The following is a 20,902-nucleotide window of genomic DNA, read 5'->3' as shown; positions in this document are numbered from 1 at the left end:
AGCAGCTTCCCAAGGGAGAAAGTGTTTGAGGCAGGTGGCACCTCCCTGGGCCTTGGTTTATTCCCTGCCTGACAGGCAAGGACACTGCTGGCTGCACCACACAGTTGGCGCCACCGGGAGTGCCCCGGTTGGGGGCTGCCACCGCCCTCCAAGCTGGGAGCAGCCGGGCGAGCGGCCCTCGGAGCACGTGGTCCAGCCCCGGCCCCGCCCCTGTCCCGGATTGGCTCAGACAGGGGGCGGGGCCAGCGCGCTCGCCGCTCCAGGCTTTTCCGCATTGGTGGTCGCAGCGGCTCGAGCCCGGAAGCTGACGGGGGCGGAGGCGGCGGAGGAGGCGGAGGAGGCGGAGGCGCCTCGGGCCCGCCGGGGTTGCGGCTCTGTCCTCGACTCTCGCCTCGTCCGGCTCACGGCCCGGCAGCAATGCATCCCCCGCCTCCGGGCCCGTTGGGCGACTGCCTGCGGGACTGGGAGGAGCTCCAGCAGGACTTCCACGGCATCCAGGTAAGTGCTGATGCGGGCCCCTATTGGTTCCGAGCCATGTCTATCTGGCTCTGGGTCAAGGGTCGGGTAGCCCCGGGTCGGGCAGCGGGGAGCTCGGGGTCAGGGGTCGGGGACCCTGGTGTCGCTCCCGACGGCGGCGAGGCCCCGGGTCTTGGTGTCCCCGGTTGGACCCTCCTCTCGGCCTCAAATGAATGTTCGGCGGCGGTACCTCTTCCCCGCGCGGCCGCCGCGACCCCGGAGTGACCCCACTGACCCAGGCGGACCTCCGGCTTCCCTCTGAGGCCTCGGAAAGAGGCCCCGACTCCGACCCGGTCCCATCCCAGGAGAGTCCGAGCTGACCGGGGCCAGTCTTGTGTCAGTCACTGAGCAAATGCGCCGTGGGCGCCGGCCGGGCCGGATCGGCGAGCAGCGCCTTCCCCGCCCTCGAGCCGCGCGGTCTGGGCTGAGTGTGGCTGGGGAGCAGTCCGGGAGGCAGCCTGGCCTAGGTCGGGGGAAGTGGTGTTTAGGTGAAGTCCCTGGATGGGGGCGGGGCCCATCCAGGGTGAAGGACAGCTCCCACCGAGACAGGACCACGTGGCTGCTGCAGAGAGTGAGGGGAAAAGTGGGTGGGCCAGACCCTGCCAAGAGACCTCACGGGCTCGACAGGGATTGGAATCTCTCTGAGACCAGTGGGAAGCCAAGGGAGGAATCTGTCTGGATCTGGCTGGTATGGGCCACTGTGCTGTTCTCTGGAAAGGCAGACAGGAGAGTGTGGTGGCTGGGGGTAGGCTGAGGTGGCCCCTCCTGGGCATGAGAAACAAGACCCACGCAGGGTAGAGCCCAGGTCAGCTGGGCACTTGATCAGGACTTTGCCTCTCCTGGACTGGTTCCAGCCCTTTCCTGTCCACGTTGAAGCCTGACTGCCCCTGGCCTGGCCAAGCTGCTACCATTAGTGCTTCCCAGCCTGGTCACCACTGTCCTGGCCTCAGCCCCTGCCTGACCTTCCTCACACTGCCCCTTGCCCCATCTCTAGGCTGTTCCTTCTCAAGACTTACCCACTGGGGCAAAGTGCTCTGGGAAGCCTTGGGTCAAAGGTGTTGGGGGAAGGGTAGAGGAATGGTCTTATAGCAAGAGGTCCAAGGGCTAAAGCCTGATGACCTTTACTCTGGGAGGAAGATGCTGGGAGTGCCAGAGCAGCAGCCATCTTGGACAGCCTCATCTTCCCGTGCACTTGCAGGCTATCTAGGCAGGAGGATCTGAGAGGGCCAGGGATGGCTTTAGGTAGCCTGCTTGGTCCAGAAGGTAGACCCATGAGCCTAGAATCCAGATTCAGGATAGGCCAGAGAGGGGTGGGAACAACTAGTAGATGGGCTGAGACTAAGAAAACCTTCAGAGAACTCCTCTGTTTCTGGGAGAGGGGTACTGTGGGGGCTTCTGGGCTTACAGGGAGACCCCTGCCTCCTTGCGTGCCTTGGAGAGAGAGTACCCTCAGGAAGTTCCCTGGGCTGGCACAGCTGGCTGTCTCCTTTCCTGCTGAGACCCTCCCAAGGAGCCCTGGAGGAGTCCATGCCCCACCTCCTTCCCAGCAGGCTCTGGCTCGGGAGCCCCCTAGCCATCCTGAGCCTTACCCTGACCTGGTTCTCAGGAGACCCACCGGCTGTACCGCCTGAAGCTGGAGGAGCTGACCAAGCTGCAGAACAACTGTACTAGCTCCATCACTCGGCAGAAGAAGCAGCTCCAGGAGCTGGCCCTTGTCCTGAAGAAGTTAGGACCTGTCCTCAGATACTCCCTCATGCCCTCCCATACCTCATCGTACCCACCCCCCCATACCCTGTGGCCTCGGACTGGGGGTGGCTGTCTGACCTGGTGGGGTAGAGAGCTGGCACTGACTCCCAGATGTCCCTGGGCATGGCCTTTCCCCTCTCTGGGTTGCATTTGCTCTCCTGCCGCGCAGGTGTCAGGTGTGATATCACACGTGGGGGTCCCCTGTTCTGACTCTGGTTTCTGTGGCCGCACCTGCAGATGTAAACCCTCCCTCCCGTCAGAGGCCGAGAAAGCTGCGCAGGAGCTGGAAAACCAGATCAAGGAGCGACAAGGCCTTTTCTTTGATATGGAGGCCTACTTGCCCAAGCAGAATGGGTGAGATTCCTCCCCCAAGCTCAGTTCACAGCCATTTCTGAGAGGGAGGCCTGAAGCACCGTCTTCCTCTGCTTGGTTTCCTGCACCCACTCTGGGCTGACCAGTCAGACACAGTCCTGTCTCAGGGACAGCCTGAGTTAGTGACAGCTCACTGCAATGAGTACTTTGTGGGGGAAGTATAGGGAATGGGGGGAGCACAGTGAGGGGTACCTAACCACTTGGGAGGTCGGAGAAAGCCTCCTGGAGTAGGTGATGCCTGAGCTGAGTCATAAGGATAAAGAGGAGTGAGCCAGGCGGACCTGGGAAGGCAGAAATAGTAGGTGTCATGGCCATAGCTCACAGTAGGAGGTAAGAGGTTGCAATGAGACCAGAGGGGGAGCCAGCCTGCAGAGCTTCCCTCCGGCCCAGTGGGCAGGGGAGAGTGACAGGTCAATCATGCACTTAGATCAGCTGCAGTCACAGCAGAGGACATGGCAGAAGCCTAGGCTTAGGGAAAACAATCCCGCAGAGACTGCAGGCAGCAAGACAACTGGGAGAGAGCGTGTCCCAGAAGGCAAGGAAGGAAGGACTGGCCAGTAGCCTCAGATCAGTTGGCCCGGGGCAGCATGGGAGGCAGTCAAATGCAATACAGAAGGGGAAATGTTTCCTGGAAGTCAGGGTGACCTTGGAGAGAACCGCTTCACAGGAGGGTAGGGGTGGAAGTTGATATTGGGGATGACAGAAGAGCTGAGGAGACAGCCAAGTTTAGGCCGTGCTTCAGAAGCTTGGCTGTGAGTGGAAGGAGAAACTGGTAACTAGAAACCAGTGACTAGAACTTGGCATGAGAGTTGAGGAGTGGCTTTTGTTTGGGTGTATGTGTAACTTTGTACATAGGAAAGACTTGAGCATATTTACCTGCTGAGAGGTGGGCCAGCAGAGGGAGAGACCCAGAAGAGGTGCACTAAGCAATGGAGGGAAGTCCCCGGGGAGGTGGGAAAGGGTGGGTGTAGGCCCTTGTTGTCTGGGATGAGGGGGGTTGCAGAGATGAGGGTGAGAAGGCAGGCAGGGGAGATGTCACCTGCCCGGAGGGAGACAGGATGGAGGATTTGGGAGAGGGTTGGACAAGGCCACTGCTGAGAATGGGAGAGGGAGCCCGTGGCGATGCTGAGAGGCAGCCTGGTCCCAGTTCCAGCTGTGCCCCATAATCTCTTCACTGCCTCAGGCAAGTCCCTGAACCCCTCTGAGCCTGTGCATACGGCTCGAGTGTGAACAAGAGCCCATATGGGAGCAGCTGCTTAATACGACTGTAACTTTCAGTCACCTCACGGAGTTCCTCTGGCAGAGGACGAGACAAGCTTAGATGGTGGGGTGATGGCAATGCAAGGATTGGCAAGAAAGTGGTTCCGTGTTAATGGAGGAGGGCTTGGTGACTCAGCTGGCTCGGGAAGGGAGACCAGGGTCAGGAGGGCCTGGGAGCGTCAGTGAGGGAGAGGGTCCTTGTGGGTGGGAGGCTGGGCCCTCGGGGGTCAGAATATAGCCAGGGTTTCCGAGGAGGCCCTTTTGGGTTGGGAGGAGGGTGGTGTGGTCACAGGTGTGGGTTGCTGCAGTGGACTTGGGGTGAAGGCTACCTCTCCTCACCTGGTGTTCCCTCCCCCAGGTTGTATCTGAGCCTGGTTCTGGGCAATGTCAACGTGACACTCCTGAGCAAGCAGGCTAAGTAATTTGTTGTCGTGGGCGGGGTCTCAACCCTACTCCCCGTCCCCTGCCCCAGGTCCCTTCCAGTCTGCCCCAGCTTCCCTGGCTAAGCTTGGGGTTCAGGGGCTGCTCCCCCATGCTGGCCCCATGCCACCACAGCAGTGTGTCCAGAGGCGTGGGTGGGCCCTGCCAGCATCCCAGCGTGTCCCACGAGTGTGTACCCCCCCCCCCGCAGGTTTGCCTACAAAGACGAGTACGAGAAGTTCAAGCTCTACCTCACCATCATCCTCATCCTCATCTCCTTCACCTGCCGCTTCCTCCTCAACTCCAGGTGGGTGTCCTGCTGCACGGGGCTGGACCCTGTGCTCTCTCCAGGCTCTGGCACTAACCTTCTGTACCCCTCCCTAGGGTGACAGACGCTGCCTTCAACTTCCTGCTGGTCTGGTATTACTGCACCCTGACCATCCGTGAGAGCATCCTCATCAACAATGGCTCCCGGTAGGCGCGGGCCGGAGCCCGGCTCCTGGGGATGGGGGTGGGGGGGGTGACACTGGAGCTGCCCTAGAAAGCGGTGGGGGGCGGGGGGGCGGCGGGTGTCGTGGCCCTCTGAGAAGCGGGAACTGGCTGGGGTACTGGTGTCTTCCCACTTCCTGTCCCGGAGCACTGATCCTGGGGGCTGAGGGAACAGGAGTGACGGTGGCTTCCTGATGCAGGATCAAAGGCTGGTGGGTTTTCCATCATTACGTGTCCACGTTCCTGTCAGGAGTCATGCTGACATGGTGAGTGGGCCAGCTTGGTCCCAGGGTCTCCGGGGGAGCCGGGGCAGGGAGAGGTGGCCTCCCCGAGCCCCGACCCCTCCCTCTGCTCTCTGCCTTAGGCCCGACGGCCTCATGTACCAGAAGTTCCGGAACCAGTTCCTGTCCTTCTCCATGTACCAGAGTGAGTGTCTCAGAGGTCCTGCTGAGCTTAGGACTGGCCCCCCTCGGGAGTGGCGGGAAAGGGACTTGGGACTCCAGCCCAGTCCTGATGTCCCCCTGCCCTCCAGGCTTTGTGCAGTTCCTCCAGTATTACTACCAGAGCGGCTGTCTGTACCGCCTGCGGGCCCTGGGCGAGAGGCACACCATGGACCTCACTGTGGGTGAGTCGGGCGTGGCCGCCCCTCTCTGGAATCCTGACGGGGGAGCTGGAAGGGCAAAGTCCTTTCCTCTTGACCTGGGTCTGAGTGATGGGGTCGTCTCTGTCCTGGTTGTGCCCCCCGCAGAGGGCTTCCAGTCCTGGATGTGGCGGGGCCTCACCTTCCTGCTGCCCTTCCTCTTCTTTGGACACGTAAGTTGTACCTGTGTCCCTGTCCATCGGGCTGTCCGTCCCCGGCTCTGATTCGAGCAGGGACTGTGTGTAAAAACCGCCCTCCCTCCCAGTTCTGGCAGCTTTTTAATGCGCTGACATTGTTCAACCTGGCCCGGGACCCCGAGTGCAAGGAGTGGCAGGTGAGCCGGGCCCCTGGAGAGGATGCCGGGAGGGCCGGGCCTGGCTTCTGTCCTGACCCCGATTCCTCCCCCAGGTGCTCATGTGTGGCTTCCCCTTCCTCCTCCTCTTCCTCGGCAATTTCTTCACTACCCTGCGGGTTGTACACCAGAAGTTCCACCACCAGCAGCATGGGAGCAAGAAAGAATGAGGCTGGGCCTTCCCTGCCTGCTGGCACAGCTCTCTACGGCACCCCCGGCCTGGAAGGGGCTTCTGAACGCCACGTGTTGAGGGGGTGGGGGCTCCTCTCGTCCGGGAGGGTCTGTCTGCTCTCCCCTGGGTTTTGTGGGCTCTGTGGGCCCTGAAGGCGGCGCTGGAGAGGAAGACCCGGGCCTGTGTCCCTGCCTGCGGGAGCCGGGGGCCAGTGGCCTCAATAAAGGGCGAGAGGCTCAGAGAGGCTCGGTGTGTGTTCTCCTGCTGGTAAGACGGGTCTGGGGGCTCTGTGCCGCCAACAGCGTGGGGTCTGGGGGTTCCTGAGGTCTCTCTGGGGTCTGAGTTAAGGAGACCCAGGTGGAGGCCCCAGATCTATGCAAGCAATACCAGGCAAATACAGAAAACAACTTTATTCCAAGGGCCAGAGGTTATTTAAAATTATTTACACTCATTGAAAATCACGGGGAGGGGCCAGGCCCCACTCAGCTGAGAGGAGGAGCCCCTTCTGTTCAGCCACCGAGGGCCCGAGGTGTTCACGGAGCATCGGCCCAGTCACCCTTAGCCACGCCCCCTGGGGCCGGCAGGTCCGAGGGTACACCTCAGGCCTGGAGCAGTCTCTGTCAGTCACTGGGCCTGCCTCCTGTGGCAGGGCCCAGCAGAACCCACCCAGGCGACTGGCAGAAGGGAGTGAGGAAAGCGATTACATGGGGGAGCAAGTCTGTAGGACGTGAGGAGCAAATCAAGGCGGGCCCGGGTGACTCCTAGCTCCACACGTCCAGGGAGTAGCGGCCCTTGGTCATCAGCTTCTTGACATAGTCCACGGCCTGGGCGTGCTCCATGGCCCCCTGCTCGGCCACGATGTCGTAGAAGGTGTTCTGCACGTCCCTCGCCATGTTCCGAGCGTCCCTGGGGGCGGGAAGGAGGTGGCGCTGGGGGCCGGGCAGGGGCCCCCGTCCCCCACAGGCAGGTAGGCCCTGTCCCCGCCCCGCCTCGCCTCTACCCTCACTCACCCACAGACGTAGATGTGGGCGCCCCCGTCGTGGATCAGCTTCCACAGATGCTCCCCGTCCCTCTTCAGCAAGTGCTGCACGTAGACCTTGGGGTGGGGGCGCCTGTGAGGAGGGCTGCTCACACCGCCCTCCGCCCCGCGGGGGCCTGCCCGCGGCCTCACCTTCTGGGGCTGCTCCCGGGAGAAGGCCACGTTGAGCTGGGTGAGGGCGCCGTCCCGGTGGAACTTGGCCAGCTCCTCGCGGTACAGGTAGTCCTCGTCAGAGCGGCGGCAGCCGTAGTAGAGCAGCGTCTCCCCCACCTCCTTGCCTGGGGCGGCAGCAGTCAGGGGGATGTGGAACCCCAGTCCCAGCCCTGCTGCCCGCCCGCCCGCCCAGGGCCCATACACTCACCCTGCTGCCTCAGCCAGGCCCGCTCCTGGATGAAGCCTATGAAGGGGGCAACCCCGGTGCCGGGGCCCACCATGATGACAGGCACGGTGGCCTTGAAGGGCAGGCGGAACTGGGACTTGCGCACGAACATGGGCACCAGGGCCCTGCGGCCGTTCTCCCCGGCGGGCTCCTTGGCCCGCAGCCAGCTGGTGGCCACGCCCTTGTTAACGCGGCCAGACTGGGTCTCATACTCCACAGCCACGGCACAGATGTGCACGGAGTTGGGGTGGACCTGGCGGGGTGGCAGGGTCGGAGTGAGCGTGGCGGTGCCGGAGGCCCCCCTCCCTCCTGCCACCCACCCTGCCGCGGGGGGTCCCTGCTCAGCGCCTCTTTACACCCTTCGTGGCGCCCAAACCTGTTCAAAGGCCCCTTCTTGGCAGCTCTCCCGACTGGCTCTCGGCACTGGGGCCGGAGAGCAGTTTGCAGTCTTACAGTCCAGCCTACTGGACACACAGCCCAGGAGTCTCAAGTGAACTGCCCTGGGCACGGGGGGCAGAGCTGGGGCTGTGGCCCAGGGACCCCGGCCCCTCCAAGGAGCCAACACTATGTCTTCTATAAGCGGGCAGGCCTGGAGCCCACACCTTGGAGGACGAGGCGATGGAGTAGTAGCGGGCCTGGAGACGAGGCAGCAGCTCACACAAGTGGTCGATGGGGGGCCGCAGGGACGAGTAGTCCTGCAGGATGGCCAGGATGTGCCTTCGAGCCTCGACCACCCAGCTCAGGTACAGCTCCTGGGGAGATGCAGACATAGGTGAGACACAGGGACCTAGGGGACAGGGCTGAAGTTGGGCCCAGGCAGCTTGGAGAATGGCCTGGGGGTGCCGGCTGGGAGCCGCGGTGGCGGGTGCTGGGGTGCGAGTGGCAGGCCCACCTTGCCCTCGCCCGAGGAGGAGACCATCTTGCGCAGCTGCTCCTGCTCCGAGGGCTCTGAGGCGTACTGGGCCAGCTCGTAGAGCACGTTGGTGCGTGGCGGGTTGGTGATATCCAGGTAGTAGGTGAGGGCCGTGCGGTAGGAGGTGGGGCAGGGGAAGGGGTGCTTCTTGTTGGAGTCTTCTGTAAGGAGAGGGCAGGCAGGGTTCGGGGTTAGTGGCCGCCCCCGGGATGGGCGCGGTGCCACGGGATGGGGTGGGCAAAGCCTCAGGCCTGCTCTCAGGAAGCAGGCAGCCCAGGGAGCACTGGAAGCAAGAGCAGCTCTTTCTGGTCCTTCCCTGACTTTGGGGGCAAAGCCTCAGGCTTCGGCCACCCTCACGCTTCACATTGGACAGGCAGTCTTCATCAGAGGCAGGGTATTGCCGGGGTAGGCCTGGCAGTCACTGGCCCCACCCAGGAGAATCAGCCCCTTCGGGGACCCTTCCCCCGCCAAGAGCTGCTCAGAGAGAGGGCTGCAGAGGGGGAGCTCCCCAAGTGTGTCCTGCCTGCCTGCGGGCTGGACCTGGTCCACCGTGGGGGGGCTCCAGGCTCATGACTGTGCGATGCCAATACTGGGCCTTCAGCTGGAGAAAGGGAGAAAGCAGAGCTCCCTCCAGGTCAGTTTTTATGCTTGGACACACGTGGAGGTCTGTGCATGGGTCACCCAAGGGCCAAGCTCTGGGGGCAGCATCCTGTATACTCAGGGGCAGCTGCTGGCACAGACCCCCCGCCAGCCCTTGCCAGGGGCCTTCCATTACCACAGTCAACAGGCTGGCTTTACTGACAGCTCCCCACAAGCAGGCTAGAGCTGGACTGGACCCAGAAGCAACTCCATCTCTTAGAGGCATGACTGCAGGGGCGTTTATTCCTGTGCACAAATGAGCCCCGTGGAACCGCGAGGCTACTGAGCCACATGGAGAGGAGAGGGCCTGGCCCAGGACGGCTCGGCCTTTAGGGGTTTGGGTCTATTTTTAGGAGGGGTTTGAACTTGGTACTGAAGTATGACCTACGTACAGTGTACAAGTCACAGTGCAATGCTTGATGGATTTTCATGAACTGAAAGTCCTCGTGTACCCAGCACCCACATCAAGCAGCAGGTGTTCCCTGCACCCAGGCACCCTCTTGTGTGAGCCCAGAGAGCAGGGCTCAGGCCTTGCACGACAGGGGCAGCTGCGGGCACTTCCTCTACAGCCCCACTTGTGCCTCTGGTTCTGAGCCTCCGCAGCCCTCTCTCTAAGCAGCTCTTGGCAGTGAACGGCTCTTCACAGGGGCCCAGAGTCTCCTGGGGGAGAGTGAGCACCAACACCCCTCCTGACCCCCAGCAAGGTCCTGCCTCGGATGGCACCAGAGCCATGCCCCCCAGTGCAAGAAAGGCCCACGCGTGCACTCCCGTGCGTCCACTGCCGGCACGATGAATTCTGATAGAAATCAGCCCCCTTTCACGCAGCTCCTCTCAAGGCTGACTCTGGAGCTGCTGAGAAGGAGCAGCCCAGGCTCAGGTCACTGAGGACAAGAGCGAGCGGGGCAGGGCCAGGCCGAGCTGGGCCCCAGGTCAGTGGACAGTGGGGGCACTGGGGGCATTCACAGGCCGGGCAGCCCTGCCCCACGGTAGTGCCCCTTGCACTCTGAGCACCCTGAATGGACCTGGAGGGCCGTCAGGATTGTTGACTCGGATCCCTGGGTTCACAGGTGAGGAGACCTTGGAGCCAGAGAGGGCCTTCAGTGGCCAGTTGTGGCTCTCTTCCCTGTAGGACACGGGGCTGGCTCTGTCTCCAGGCACCCACACTCCCTCAAGGGAGTATGGCAGTGAGGGGATGGGGGAACTCCAAAAGGGAGAGCGCCAGCCCCTGCAGCTACCTTTTCCCCTGACCCCGAGTTTGTTCTACAACCTGTAACTGGGGTCTTGGTTATGAGGGCTTCTAGGGCACCAGGCTTTAGCCCTAAGCAGCAGCTCAACCTATGGACCTTGCCAAGGGGCCCATTCCACCAGCCACCTCAGGCCCAGGTAGGTAGGGAGGCCTGGATCCCAGGACTCACCGTCAAGATTGTTCAGGGACATGATAACGTCCAGGTCGGCACCCAGGATCTCGCCGAGCTGGTTGACCAGGGCAGAGTCGTTGGCTGGGTAAACAGCCACGTGGTCCCCAGATTCATACCTGGGGTAGATGCGAGGCTCAGGAGGAGGGTGGAAGACAGCTCTGCACCCAAACAGGAGGCCTGAGTGAAAGGTTTGAGGGGGTGGGGGTGGCAGCAGCTGATACCTGATTTTGGAGTCTGAGATGTCTAATTCCAGGTGCATGAGGTGTCGCTCAGTTCCCTGGTTCAGCTTCCGGTTGGTGGTGACGACAGCCAAGAAGGGGTTCTTGGCATCGAAGGGGCTGGGTGGGGAGAGCAGCTCAGTGACTGGCCAGGCCTTCAGTCTGAATCTTCCCACCCCAAGGGACACTTCTGGCCACACAGGACACAGGAAACATCAGAGCTGGCCTCCAAGGGTCATGAGGAAACCTCTCCAATTAGGTAATGGGCTTTCCCAGCCTAATCCACAGCGGCGCTCCCGGCACCCCGCAAGGGAGTAGAGCTAGGTTATCAGTGTCGCCATTTACAGACATGGAAACTGAGGCTGGTCCCTAAAAACCTGGGGGACCCTCCACACTCTGTACACGTTGGTGAGCAGAGCACAAGGAGGGCCAGGCCCTTGAAGGTGGCTCCCCAGGGCGGACGGGGCCTGGGTTCCGAGTGACGGTGTGGAGCAAAGCCCCCTCTGCCCAGGTGCCCAGGACTGTACGTGAACAGGAGAGACGCTTTCACTCTGTGAAGTCACTGAAATGTCGGGCTTTCCGGCTACAGCTGCAGCAGGGCTGCTGGTCTCAAAGCCTGGTGGTTCTAGGAGGTCTTTCCTGGGCGGCTCCAGCAGGATTCTGGGTGGCACCCAGGGGCAAGTCAGGGACCCCAGAGAGGAACACTATGTTTCTGGACAAAACGTCCAGACATCGAGGCAGATTTTAAGAACGCGAGCCCTTTTGCCCAAGTTCCACCTCGACCCAGCGCTGAACTCGCCGTCCTGGTCCAGGAACTGGTGGGTACCCCCTTCCCCAGGGTATTTACAGGGCAAATGAAGTACAAGCTGAGCAAGGGCCAGTCCCCCCGAGGCCACGCCCTGGGCGGAGGGACTGCTGGGAGCGGAGGGGAGGGGTCCCCAGGGCCCCGGGCTCAGAGCAGCCTCCCATCTCTCTCTGCTCCAGGCCTCACCCCCTCCTGTGCGGTGGAGATGGAAACGTAGGTGCCCTCACCCAGGCCCACTCCTGGATGTGGGGGTAAGGAAGCCCCACAGGACGGGGCCTGGGAGGACAGGCCCTGCGGGGACGCACGGGACGGCCAGCTGTCCGGCCCCAGCCACGCTCTCTACTCACGGTTTCTGGTTCTCGTAGCTCTTCAGGCGGCCCATTTCGCCCACGTACACCTTGGCCGCGTCTATGTCTGTGTGGACCACAAGCTCATACTGGCGAATGCTGCAAAGGGGAGACACAGGGTGAGGCCGTGGGCTGGGGGCCGGGGGCCGGGAGGGGGCCGGGTCCCAAGGAGGGAGTGAGGCTGTGAGGCGATGGGACATGCAGCGAGGGCTGCTGGGCTAGACGTGACCCACGAGGAAGGAGATGCACGAGCGTGGGAGGCAGGAGGGGCCAGCACGGCACTCGGAGGGCGGGGCAGCCCGTCAGCAGGCCCGAGGCTCTGCCCTGAGGAGGCCAGGAATCCCGCCCTGACCGTCACCTGCAGGCACAGCCCAAGCGCTTGGGCCCGTGCCCCTCCCGCACCCTGATGGAGCCTCCTCCAGCGCCACCACACCCGCCAGGCCAGTCCCCCCCATCAGCAGGCAGCACCCAAGGCCCCGGCCCACCTGCGCACACTCACCTGGACTCCTCTCCAGTGGCTTCCACCCCTAAGTGCTCGCACACGGCCGGCCAGAACTGCTCTCGCCACGTGATGAAGTCCTCCTCCAGGCTGGGGACGAGAGGGGATGAGCCAGGCTCCAGATGGGGCTGCCGGGAGAGCTCGGACTCTGTCCCATCACCCCTCCAAGCTGGAGGGTTCATTTCACGCCAGCCCGCCCAGTGATGTAACCCAGGGCGTCAGGAAGCATCCAGAGGGTCTGCAGTAACCACGGGAGGCCCCATCTGAGCCGGGTGAGCCGGGAGGGTGTGGATGAGCAAAGAAGGTGGGGACTGGCGATGGGGGGGATGGCCTTCCCTCCCCCGTGGTGAGGCGGGTCACGGAGTTGCGCTCACATCATGGCTCTGTCCTCCCCTCCTGTGACCCGGCCAGCCCTAACCTGTGGCTCCTGACACACGACAGCCGGGGCGGGGGTGGGGGCGGTTGCAAGGGCGCGGGCCCTGGAGGGGTCACTCACTTCCCGTCGTCGTCGCCCAGGCCCAGATCAAAGATCCGCTGGGCCCCGAGCTGCTCCAGCCGCTTGTCCACATACTTGCCCATGGCGTTGAAGTGCTCATAGGTCTTGTTCCCAAGGCCAAACACCTGTGTGGATGAGGGGCCAGTGGTCGGCGGTCCCTGCCAGACCCCTTGCACTGTGAGGCCCCAGAGGCGGCTTTGTTTTGGTGACCTGCAGTCCAGGCGCCTCCTCAACCACCTTGGCCTTGACCCTGGTGGCAGCAGGGGGGTTTCACCCCGCCCATTCAAGATTCTCCTTGCCCAGCCGAATCTTGGTCAGCCCACCGCTCTTTTCTTGCCTTCAGTCTCCAGTAGCAAATGCTCCCGAGCGAAGTGTGGCTGGGGCACGGGAGGGGGAGCTCTTGGGCCAGGCCCGGGCGGAAGACAGGGTCGCCCCATGAGTGGCCTTCCTGGGATTCCCTGCCACGAGCTCCCTACCAGGCCCTCAGCTCGAAGCCCCTGTCCTGGCGCCTGGGCCTGCCCTAGCTGATCAAACGAGGTGAGAACTGGAGGAGTTCCTCTTGGACACGGGGTTCCGGAGGTTGCATGAGCCCACACGGGTGACTCACCGCGTACTTGACCCCAGAGAGGTCCACGTCCGTCTCCTGGAGCCAGTCGTAGAAGTCCTGGGCATTGTCAGTGGGGTCCCCCTCGCCGTAGGTGGCCATGCAGAACACTGCCAGGGCGTTCTCAATCTCTGACAGGCTGCTCAGGTCGCCCTGGGGAGACAAAGGCAGGGCCAGGCCCAGCAACCAAGACTAAGCCTGCTCCCAGCAGGGGTGCAGATGGGCGAGTCCAGGGTTCAAGTGGACGGGGTGCATTTCAAGAGCAAAGGGAACAGCAGGCCCAGAAGAGCACAGGTGAGGGCCTGGGGTGTTGAGAGAAGTATGCTGGGTTCCAGGCCACGGGCTGGCACTTGGAACATGGTGCCCTGGGCCACTTCCGGAGAACCTCATCATCCCACAAAGTCCCTGGGGCACAGCAGGACCTGGGCTCACGCTAATTCCTAACCAACTGTCCGCCAACCCGAAACCCAGGTCCTAAGACAGATGGGTAGTGGTGCTCGTCCCCAAGACCGAAGGCAGGGGCGTGGAGTAGGTGGGGGATGGTTTGGTTTGGGAGACGGAGTGGCACATGTGGGAAGCAGCTGGCCCTCAGAAGAGAGTGGTTCTAAGGGAAAGTTCATTTATCATGTCGTTGGAGCAGCAAGAGCCCGACACTGCCTCCCCCGCCCCGATGTCTGGCAATGACCCTTCAGGGGAGAAGCAGGAAGGCAACTCCCTGGGGCATCTTCCCAGGACTGCCTGCTCCCTGCCAGCCCTGCCCCTCCTGGGTGCCTAAGGACCACTCCCCCCTTCCCTACCCACTGAGTCCACCTGGGGCCGCTGGCCTGGCTGTCTCAGAAACAGGAAAGCAGACTGCTGGAAGTTTCCTGCCCTTGGAGAGCCACGACTGGCGAAAGAGCCGATGCGCGGAGGAGAGATAGCAAGGTGAGCGGGTCCCCACCGCCCTCAGAGGCAGGCTGGGTGCAGCTGGGCCAGGAAGTGGGGACCGTGTCCTGCAGACAGTCCTGTGTTGGCCCAGAGGAGCCCCGTGCCAAGGATGGCTCACAGGAGAAGGCGGGGATCCTGCAGCTCCAGATGGGGGCCCTTCCCTCAATTCCTGGGCTCTCTTGGGCCCTCCCCAAGCCCACACATGCGAGCACGTGTAAAGCTGAGGCTTTACAGCCTCATTTCAAAGCCCAGCTGAAGGGTTCCTGGAGATGGCTCACCCAACACCCTCACCGCCTCTCTGTAGACGAGTCAAGGAAGGCCCTCGGTGGGCGCTCGCTCAGGGTCACACGGGCAGTCAGGGCAGAGTGGCACTAGAGCCCAGACCCCCCGACTCCTCGGTCCAGCTCCCCTGGAACTGCAGTTCTCGGGTGGGGATTGAGGGGAGATGAGAAACAGTTCCTCTCCTGACTTGCTGAGACCCTTTCATCTTTTAAGCCACAACCAATCCACTAGGTGCCCGAGTCCCTTCTGCTGGCACCTGCCCAGCACTTGCAAAGCCTGCAGCGTGGAGAGCTTGGAAGGCTGAGCGTGAGCGCTGCTGAGCGCGCATATGCGCACACCTGGGCTAGGTGTTCTTAATGTCCTTAAAACTGGGGCCACCTGGCTGCTGGAACAGATGAAAAGAGACGCCTATTCCTGTCTGTCCCTTTGGCTAACTCAGCCCTTTAAGCGTCTCCACGATCCAGACGCGACTTCCTTAACGCCCTGGACTGCGCTGCATGGGAGGAAGGGGGCAGGGCGCGGCGAGAGCTCACCAGGTCATACTCCTCCGGGTCTGCCGCCATGCCCCGCATCCCGTAGCGATGGGCGTCCTTGGACAAGCGGTTGGCAAACTCCTCGGCGGTCCCCGTCTGGGAGCCGTAGAACACGACGATGTTCCTGCCCTAGGGACGGCCAGACACGTGGGATCAGTGGGGGGCCAAGAGCCACAGGCTTCACTGGAGGCTCTAGGTGACCACAGGGGCAGGCAGGTCCCTCAAGGGCACCCTCTTTCCTGCCTGCTTCAGGTCCTTTCTAAGTCACTCCGGGGCTAGCATCTCACTGCCACAGCCACTGCAGCGGATGGGGTCAGAGGCCACCTAGCTGACTTCAGCTGGAGCCATCAAGATAATCCTACACACATAAGCTGCTCAAAATCACACTGTGGGCAGATTTTTAAAGGACGTGTAAAAATGCAGAAATGACATTCAGTTAAAAAAAAAAAAGTGATCAAAGACTATAGCATAATCCAATTTTGTTACATACCCACTCCACATATATGTGTGTGTTTATACGTATAAATGCACAGGGAAAAAGAATGGCATGAAATATACCAACAGTCTCTAAATGGGGAATCATGGGTGAGTTTTTCTGGATGTTTACAAAAGTAATGCATATGCTTTATAAAAATCTAGACAATGGGGAAAGGTACCATATAGACTGGCTCGCAGGCTCTTCATCCCACCCTCCTACTGTGCCCACTGCAGCAGCTCTGGAAAAGCTGGAACTCCATCCCCCAGACTCCCTGCAGCCAGGGATGCAGCAAATTAGGTCCAGCCAACTGGATGTGCTTTGCAAGATCTGGTAGGTGGAAGCAAGGCACAGGCCACCTCCCCGGTCCCTTTCTGTAGACATGAGGCTTCTCTGCGGCAGCCTTCCCGTGCCCAAAATGCCTAGAGGGGTCTCTGGTCTGGCACAGAGCCCTAACTGACAGGTACAAATGACAAAATAAAACGGAGGGACTACAATTGCTGTAAAGTGTTCTCATACCTTTTACATTGCCTGAATTTTCTACAAATCATTTTAAAATCATTTAAAAAGGTATTTTAAAATAATGCTTATGATGTCAAGGGAGCAAAATAGGATATAAAACAGTAGCTAAATATTTATGGTAGCATCAAAATATATAAAGTACCTAGAAATAAGCCATACAAGAAACATGTGAGAAGCTACCGAGTGATAAAGGACTCAACCAAATGGAAAGGCACTCTGATTTTGCACAGGAAGACTCAACGTACAGGATGTCAGTTCTCCCTCTATCAATACAGAAATGTAACACGATCCTAATAAAAACTTGAACAGCTCTTTTTTCATCAACAATTTGATCCTAAAATCCTGTGGAAAAATAAGTGCGAATCCATCCACTGGAACATCGTTTGGCAATAAAAAGGAATGAAGTGCTGACACATGCTACAGCATGGATGAACCTTGAAGACATTGCGCTAAGTGAAAGATGCCACAAAAGGCCATATACTGTATGATTCCACTTACATGAAATGTCCAGAATAGGCAACTCTATAGAGACAAAAAGATGAATAGTTGCTTAGGGCTCAGGGTGGGGGAATGGGGAGTGACTACTAATGGGCATAGGGTTTCTTTTGGGCATGATGAAAATGTCCTAAAATGGATTGTGGTGATAGTTTGTGCAACTGGGAATATACTAAAAATCACTGATGTGTAAACTTTAAATTGGAGAACTGTATGGAATATGAATTATATCTCAATAAAACTGTTACCTAAAATAAATGAATACGTATGAAGTAACAGCCAGGAAAACTGAAAAATAAGAGCGATGGGGGGGAGGGAGGAAGTGCCTAGTGCTACAGATATTAAAACAAGTTATAATAATTATACAACGTTAAAATAATTAAACAGTATGATATTGTTTATACACAGACAGCTAGATCAAAGTACCAGAACAGGAAAATACAGAACTACACTCAAATACCCATGGGAATTACATTTATGATAAAACTAGTGGGGAAAAGATGGACTTTATTACACGGAATTTAGACAGCTGTGTAAAAAATTGTTGGACCCATACCTTACATCTTACACCAGGATAAATTCCCAACAGATTGAATTTTAAATATGGAAAACAAAATCATAAAAATACTAGAAAAAAATATGGAAGAATTCCTTTATCTCTTTAGAGTGGGGAAGCCTTTCAAATGATGACTCGAAGTCCAGAAGTCACAGAATAGTTAAATGGACTAAGGAACTTTAACATGGCAAAACGAACAAGCAAACACACAATAAGCCGAATGATACACAAACTGTTAGAAAAATATTTTTAACTCATATCACAGACAAGGGGTTAATCACTCTAATAAGTTTAAGGAGTTCCTTGAGAAAGGTCAATCCCAACAGAAAAGTGGGCAAAAGATTTGAACAGAGAATCTGTAAAAAAAGAAAAAAGACATGCCAGTATAACATGAAAATTCGCTTAAACTCATTCATAGGAAAAATGCAAATTAGAACTCCACAGAAATATCTTTTTTGTAACCTAGAAAACTGGCAAAATCCCAAACTTTGATAGTAGACTCTGTCGGCAAAGCTGTGGGGAACAGGTGTTCTCACACTGTTAGTGACGGTCCCGCGGCGTGACCTCTACGGGGGTGGGGCACAATCTGGCAGTTTCTATCACAAATGCATATATCTTTTGATCCAAAAATTCCATTTCTGGGATTTTACTGTATTTGCAAATATGCAAACTGACCTACACAGTCACAGCAGCACTGTCTGTAAGAGCTAAAGATTAGAAATATTCCAAGCGCCCATCAACAAGGCAGTGTTAAAACAAATTATAGTCCTTGTGGCCACACATGGAATCATCACTCAACTATAATAAAGAATGCGGGAGGTATCTTTGAATTGTTGTGAAAAGAGCTCCAAGACATATCATTAAATGGGAAAAAAATGAAGGTCTATAGCAGTGTATGTAATATGCCACCTTTTGTGTTTAAAAAGTATAAAAGTCTGTATTTGTTTTTATTATATGTGCATAAAGAAGCTCTAGAAGGATCTATAAAATACTAAGGACAGTGATGGGTGACAGGGCTAGGAGAGAAGCTTTCCACTAAACAGTTTATGTTTTGGATTTTCACCGTGTGAATGAAGTACCTGGTCATAAAATTCAACACTTAAACAAGAAACAAACAGATAAAACTGTAGCTGTGCTAGGACCACAGCTATGTGAGGTTTACATATGCTCATGGACACAGCCTGGTCTGGGAGGGAGGAGATGGGGCGGCATCCGAGTCAGAGGGAGGGTCTGTTCTTACAGTTTGGTTTGTTCAAGAAGTAAACATTCAAAAAGCAGAGTAAACTGTCCCAGCAACAGCAGAGCAGCCTCGAGGCTCTGGGTAGACCAGAAAGTACACACACAGGGAGCTGAGCCGGGTTCCCGCCCGCTTCTCCTCCCGTCCAGTGAAGCCGGCCTTCTGGATGCCTCCGCACACCCACCAGGGCCGAGCACAAAGAGAAAACTCACCGTCTTCTTCATCTTTTCCACGAAGCTGCTGTCTTTGACAGAGGAGGTCCTGAAAAATAAAAGTGTCTGATGGGCACGGGAGGCACGTGGCAGCAGCGAGGGGCATTCCCAGCTCCGCCTGCTCCACTCCGCGGCGCCCCCGCCAGCAGCCGCCTCTGGTCCAGTGCCGGGGCTGGAAGAGGCAGGACCCAGGCTCCGGGGCCTGGTAAGTCCAAATCCAATGCCTCGCAGGGCCAGGGCTGACCCACCCGGGTACATGAGAACACGAGAACGAAGGGTCAAGCTCACTCCCCAGCCGCTCACCATCCACAGCCAATGGTCCCCACCTCAAGGCAACCAGGAGTTTCCCAAATAAGATTCTGACCGTGCTACTGCTGCGCTCTGAAACCTTCCATGGCTCCCATGACCCACAGGACCAGAGGTGCACAAGTCCCTTCAGAACCTGTCCCAGCCTCGCCTGCCACTCCCCTCCACACAGCATCCCTCCATGATGGTCCTTAGAATTCTGTCAACACCACTGTCTCCGCCCAGAGCGTCCTCACTCCAGTTCCTCACCCAACAGACCCCTGTTCCCAACCAAGGCCCCACTTGAATAGCAAGTCCCTTGGGATTCCCAAGACACGCCCCCCCCCAGTCCTCCCCTGCCCTGGAGCCACTTTTACCTGCTCCCCTCTCTGTGACCCTGTCACCTTCTAAAGCCCTGAACTGGACCCCATCCCCTCCAGAGAGCGGCACCACTGCCCCGCGTGCCCATCCACTCTCCACCTCCTAGCTCTGGCCTCCTGCCCCTCCCTCTCCACTTCTGGTCCTTTTCCTTCTCTCTGTCCTTGCCCCAGGCCTGCAGAGCCATCTAAAGCAACCCAGTGAGCCTCCCCAGGGACTCTCAGGCCTAAGACAGCAAGGTGATTTACCTCTGGATGGTAAATATTTAGGATGTTTGAAATATGGCCGGTCTGAACCAAGCGACAAATCTGAACACTAAAATACCGTTGTTTCTGTTTAAAATGACACCATTAAGGGAATGAAAGGCAAGCCCCAGCACGGGAGAAGGTGTCTGCAATGTACACGTATCTGACTGACGAGGACTAGGGTTGAGAATATTAAGAAATCCCTACAAATCAATCAGAAAAGACACATACTGCGACAGAAATATTGTCAAAAGGCTTGAACGGGTACCTTCTTAAAGAGAGCATCTAAACAGCCAAAGAACATAGGGAAGGGTGCTCGACGTTATTAGATACGGGAGAAAAGGAAGTTAAAACCACAGTGAGATCTATCATACACCCAGTAAGAATCGCTAAAACTGAAAAGACAGACACGATCTCAAACAGGTGAGGTTGTGGAGCAATGGGAATTCCCACACGCAGCTGGGAGAGGGCGATATGGCACGGCGACTTTGGAACGCGGCTTGGCAGTACCTCCTGTGACTCTACAGCCCAGCAATTCACTCTCCGGTACACACCCCATAGACTGCATTCATACCCGGGGAGCGAAAGACATACATTCTTTGCTCTTTCCATTGCCTCCTGTGCACAGTCGAGTGTAACAGAGTGAAGTGCCAGCATGCACGTGCGTGTGTGCGTGCGCGCACACACACACACATCACAACAGCATGAAGCAATGCACACACACGCGCGCACACACACACACACATCACAACAGCATGAAGCAATGCACACACACACGCGCACACACTCATCACAACAGCATGAAGCAATGTCTGTCAGGGCTAGAGGCCTGGAGTCCGTGGAAAAACTTATGTAAGTGAAGGTTTCTTTTAAGGATGCCCCTGCAAAGCTGTTCAGACAGGTATTTCGTAAACATAAAGGTATCAGAAGTTTCATGTCTAGGTCCCCGCTGGGTTTTTCACTAGGTCAGTAGGTGCAGGACTAATGCTATTTTCAGGGTCTCAGCATTAAATAACATCACAGTAGGCCGCAGGGGGAGGTGAGGCCCGGTGCCCGGCTTGGCCACTTCCAGCCTCCCTCCTCCGTCCCGAGGTCCCTTCGGTGCAACAGCCCCACGAGGGGCAGCAGGGAGGCAGCGGGGGGCTGGTCACCCAGACTTTCCCACCCAGCGAGGGCCCAGCTGCACAGGAACCCAGAGCAGGCCATCCCCGACTCCCCATTTATCCCGGCATCCCCGGGCTGGCCCATGCCTAACCTCAGCAGGGCCAGGGCAGGAGCACGAACGAGCAGAGGCGCTCAGGCCTGGCCCCATCTTCCCACGCCCAGCTCCAACCTGCACTTCAAAGGGGTCTTGTGTCTAGCATCGTGGCCACATGTCCAACTTCTGCCCGCGCCCAGCCGCGAATGGCCGCGTCTTCACTAACCCTCTAG

At 58.2% G+C, this 20,902-nt stretch overlaps 2 protein-coding genes across 5 annotated transcripts in view; one reads left to right on the top strand and one right to left on the bottom strand.

Annotated features, from left to right (window-relative positions):
• Nucleotides 1-296: 296 nt before the first annotated feature.
• Nucleotides 297-6,051, top strand: TMEM120A (transmembrane protein 120A). 3 transcript variants are annotated; one of them, XM_061208534.1, is made up of 12 exons: nucleotides 297-498; nucleotides 2,123-2,241; nucleotides 2,500-2,616; nucleotides 4,253-4,312; nucleotides 4,526-4,621; nucleotides 4,699-4,788; nucleotides 5,004-5,069; nucleotides 5,168-5,229; nucleotides 5,336-5,428; nucleotides 5,552-5,616; nucleotides 5,709-5,777; nucleotides 5,927-6,051. In XM_061208534.1, exons 1-12 carry the CDS (start codon nucleotides 418-420, stop codon nucleotides 5,963-5,965), a joined length of 957 nt encoding a protein of 318 aa, XP_061064517.1. In that variant the 5' UTR covers nucleotides 297-417; the 3' UTR covers nucleotides 5,966-6,051. The 3 variants fall into 3 exon arrangements, with proteins under 3 accessions (XP_061064517.1, XP_061064518.1, XP_061064516.1); XM_061208533.1 differs by having other exon boundaries at nucleotides 298-498; nucleotides 5,852-6,051; XM_061208535.1 differs by lacking the exon at nucleotides 5,709-5,777.
• Nucleotides 6,052-6,362: 311 nt separating this feature from the next.
• LOC133103196 (NADPH--cytochrome P450 reductase) overlaps nucleotides 6,363-20,902 on the bottom strand; it is a 62,657-nt gene continuing 48,117 nt past the window's right edge. The window contains exons 3-16 of one of the 2 annotated variants that reach the window (XM_061208532.1): nucleotides 18,564-18,612; nucleotides 15,067-15,195; nucleotides 13,328-13,477; nucleotides 12,721-12,845; nucleotides 12,225-12,314; nucleotides 11,726-11,824; nucleotides 10,577-10,693; nucleotides 10,353-10,471; nucleotides 8,278-8,459; nucleotides 7,988-8,137; nucleotides 7,368-7,638; nucleotides 7,139-7,284; nucleotides 6,978-7,063; nucleotides 6,363-6,873 (exon numbers count right to left, since the gene is read on the bottom strand). In XM_061208532.1, the coding sequence (XP_061064515.1) occupies nucleotides 6,729-6,873; nucleotides 6,978-7,063; nucleotides 7,139-7,284; nucleotides 7,368-7,638; nucleotides 7,988-8,137; nucleotides 8,278-8,459; nucleotides 10,353-10,471; nucleotides 10,577-10,693; nucleotides 11,726-11,824; nucleotides 12,225-12,314; nucleotides 12,721-12,845; nucleotides 13,328-13,477; nucleotides 15,067-15,195; nucleotides 18,564-18,612 (1,858 nt within the window). In that variant the 3' untranslated portion in view covers nucleotides 6,363-6,728. The remainder of the gene's footprint in view (nucleotides 6,874-6,977; nucleotides 7,064-7,138; nucleotides 7,285-7,367; nucleotides 7,639-7,987; nucleotides 8,138-8,277; nucleotides 8,460-10,352; nucleotides 10,472-10,576; nucleotides 10,694-11,725; nucleotides 11,825-12,224; nucleotides 12,315-12,720; nucleotides 12,846-13,327; nucleotides 13,478-15,066; nucleotides 15,196-18,563; nucleotides 18,613-20,902) is intronic. The other variant, XM_061208531.1, reaches the window with a different exon arrangement.

Source organism: Eubalaena glacialis, chromosome 13, assembly GCF_028564815.1.
Source record: "Eubalaena glacialis isolate mEubGla1 chromosome 13, mEubGla1.1.hap2.+ XY, whole genome shotgun sequence".
Lineage (NCBI taxonomy): Eukaryota > Metazoa > Chordata > Mammalia > Artiodactyla > Balaenidae > Eubalaena > Eubalaena glacialis.
This window is presented reverse-complemented; position numbering and strand designations above follow the sequence as displayed.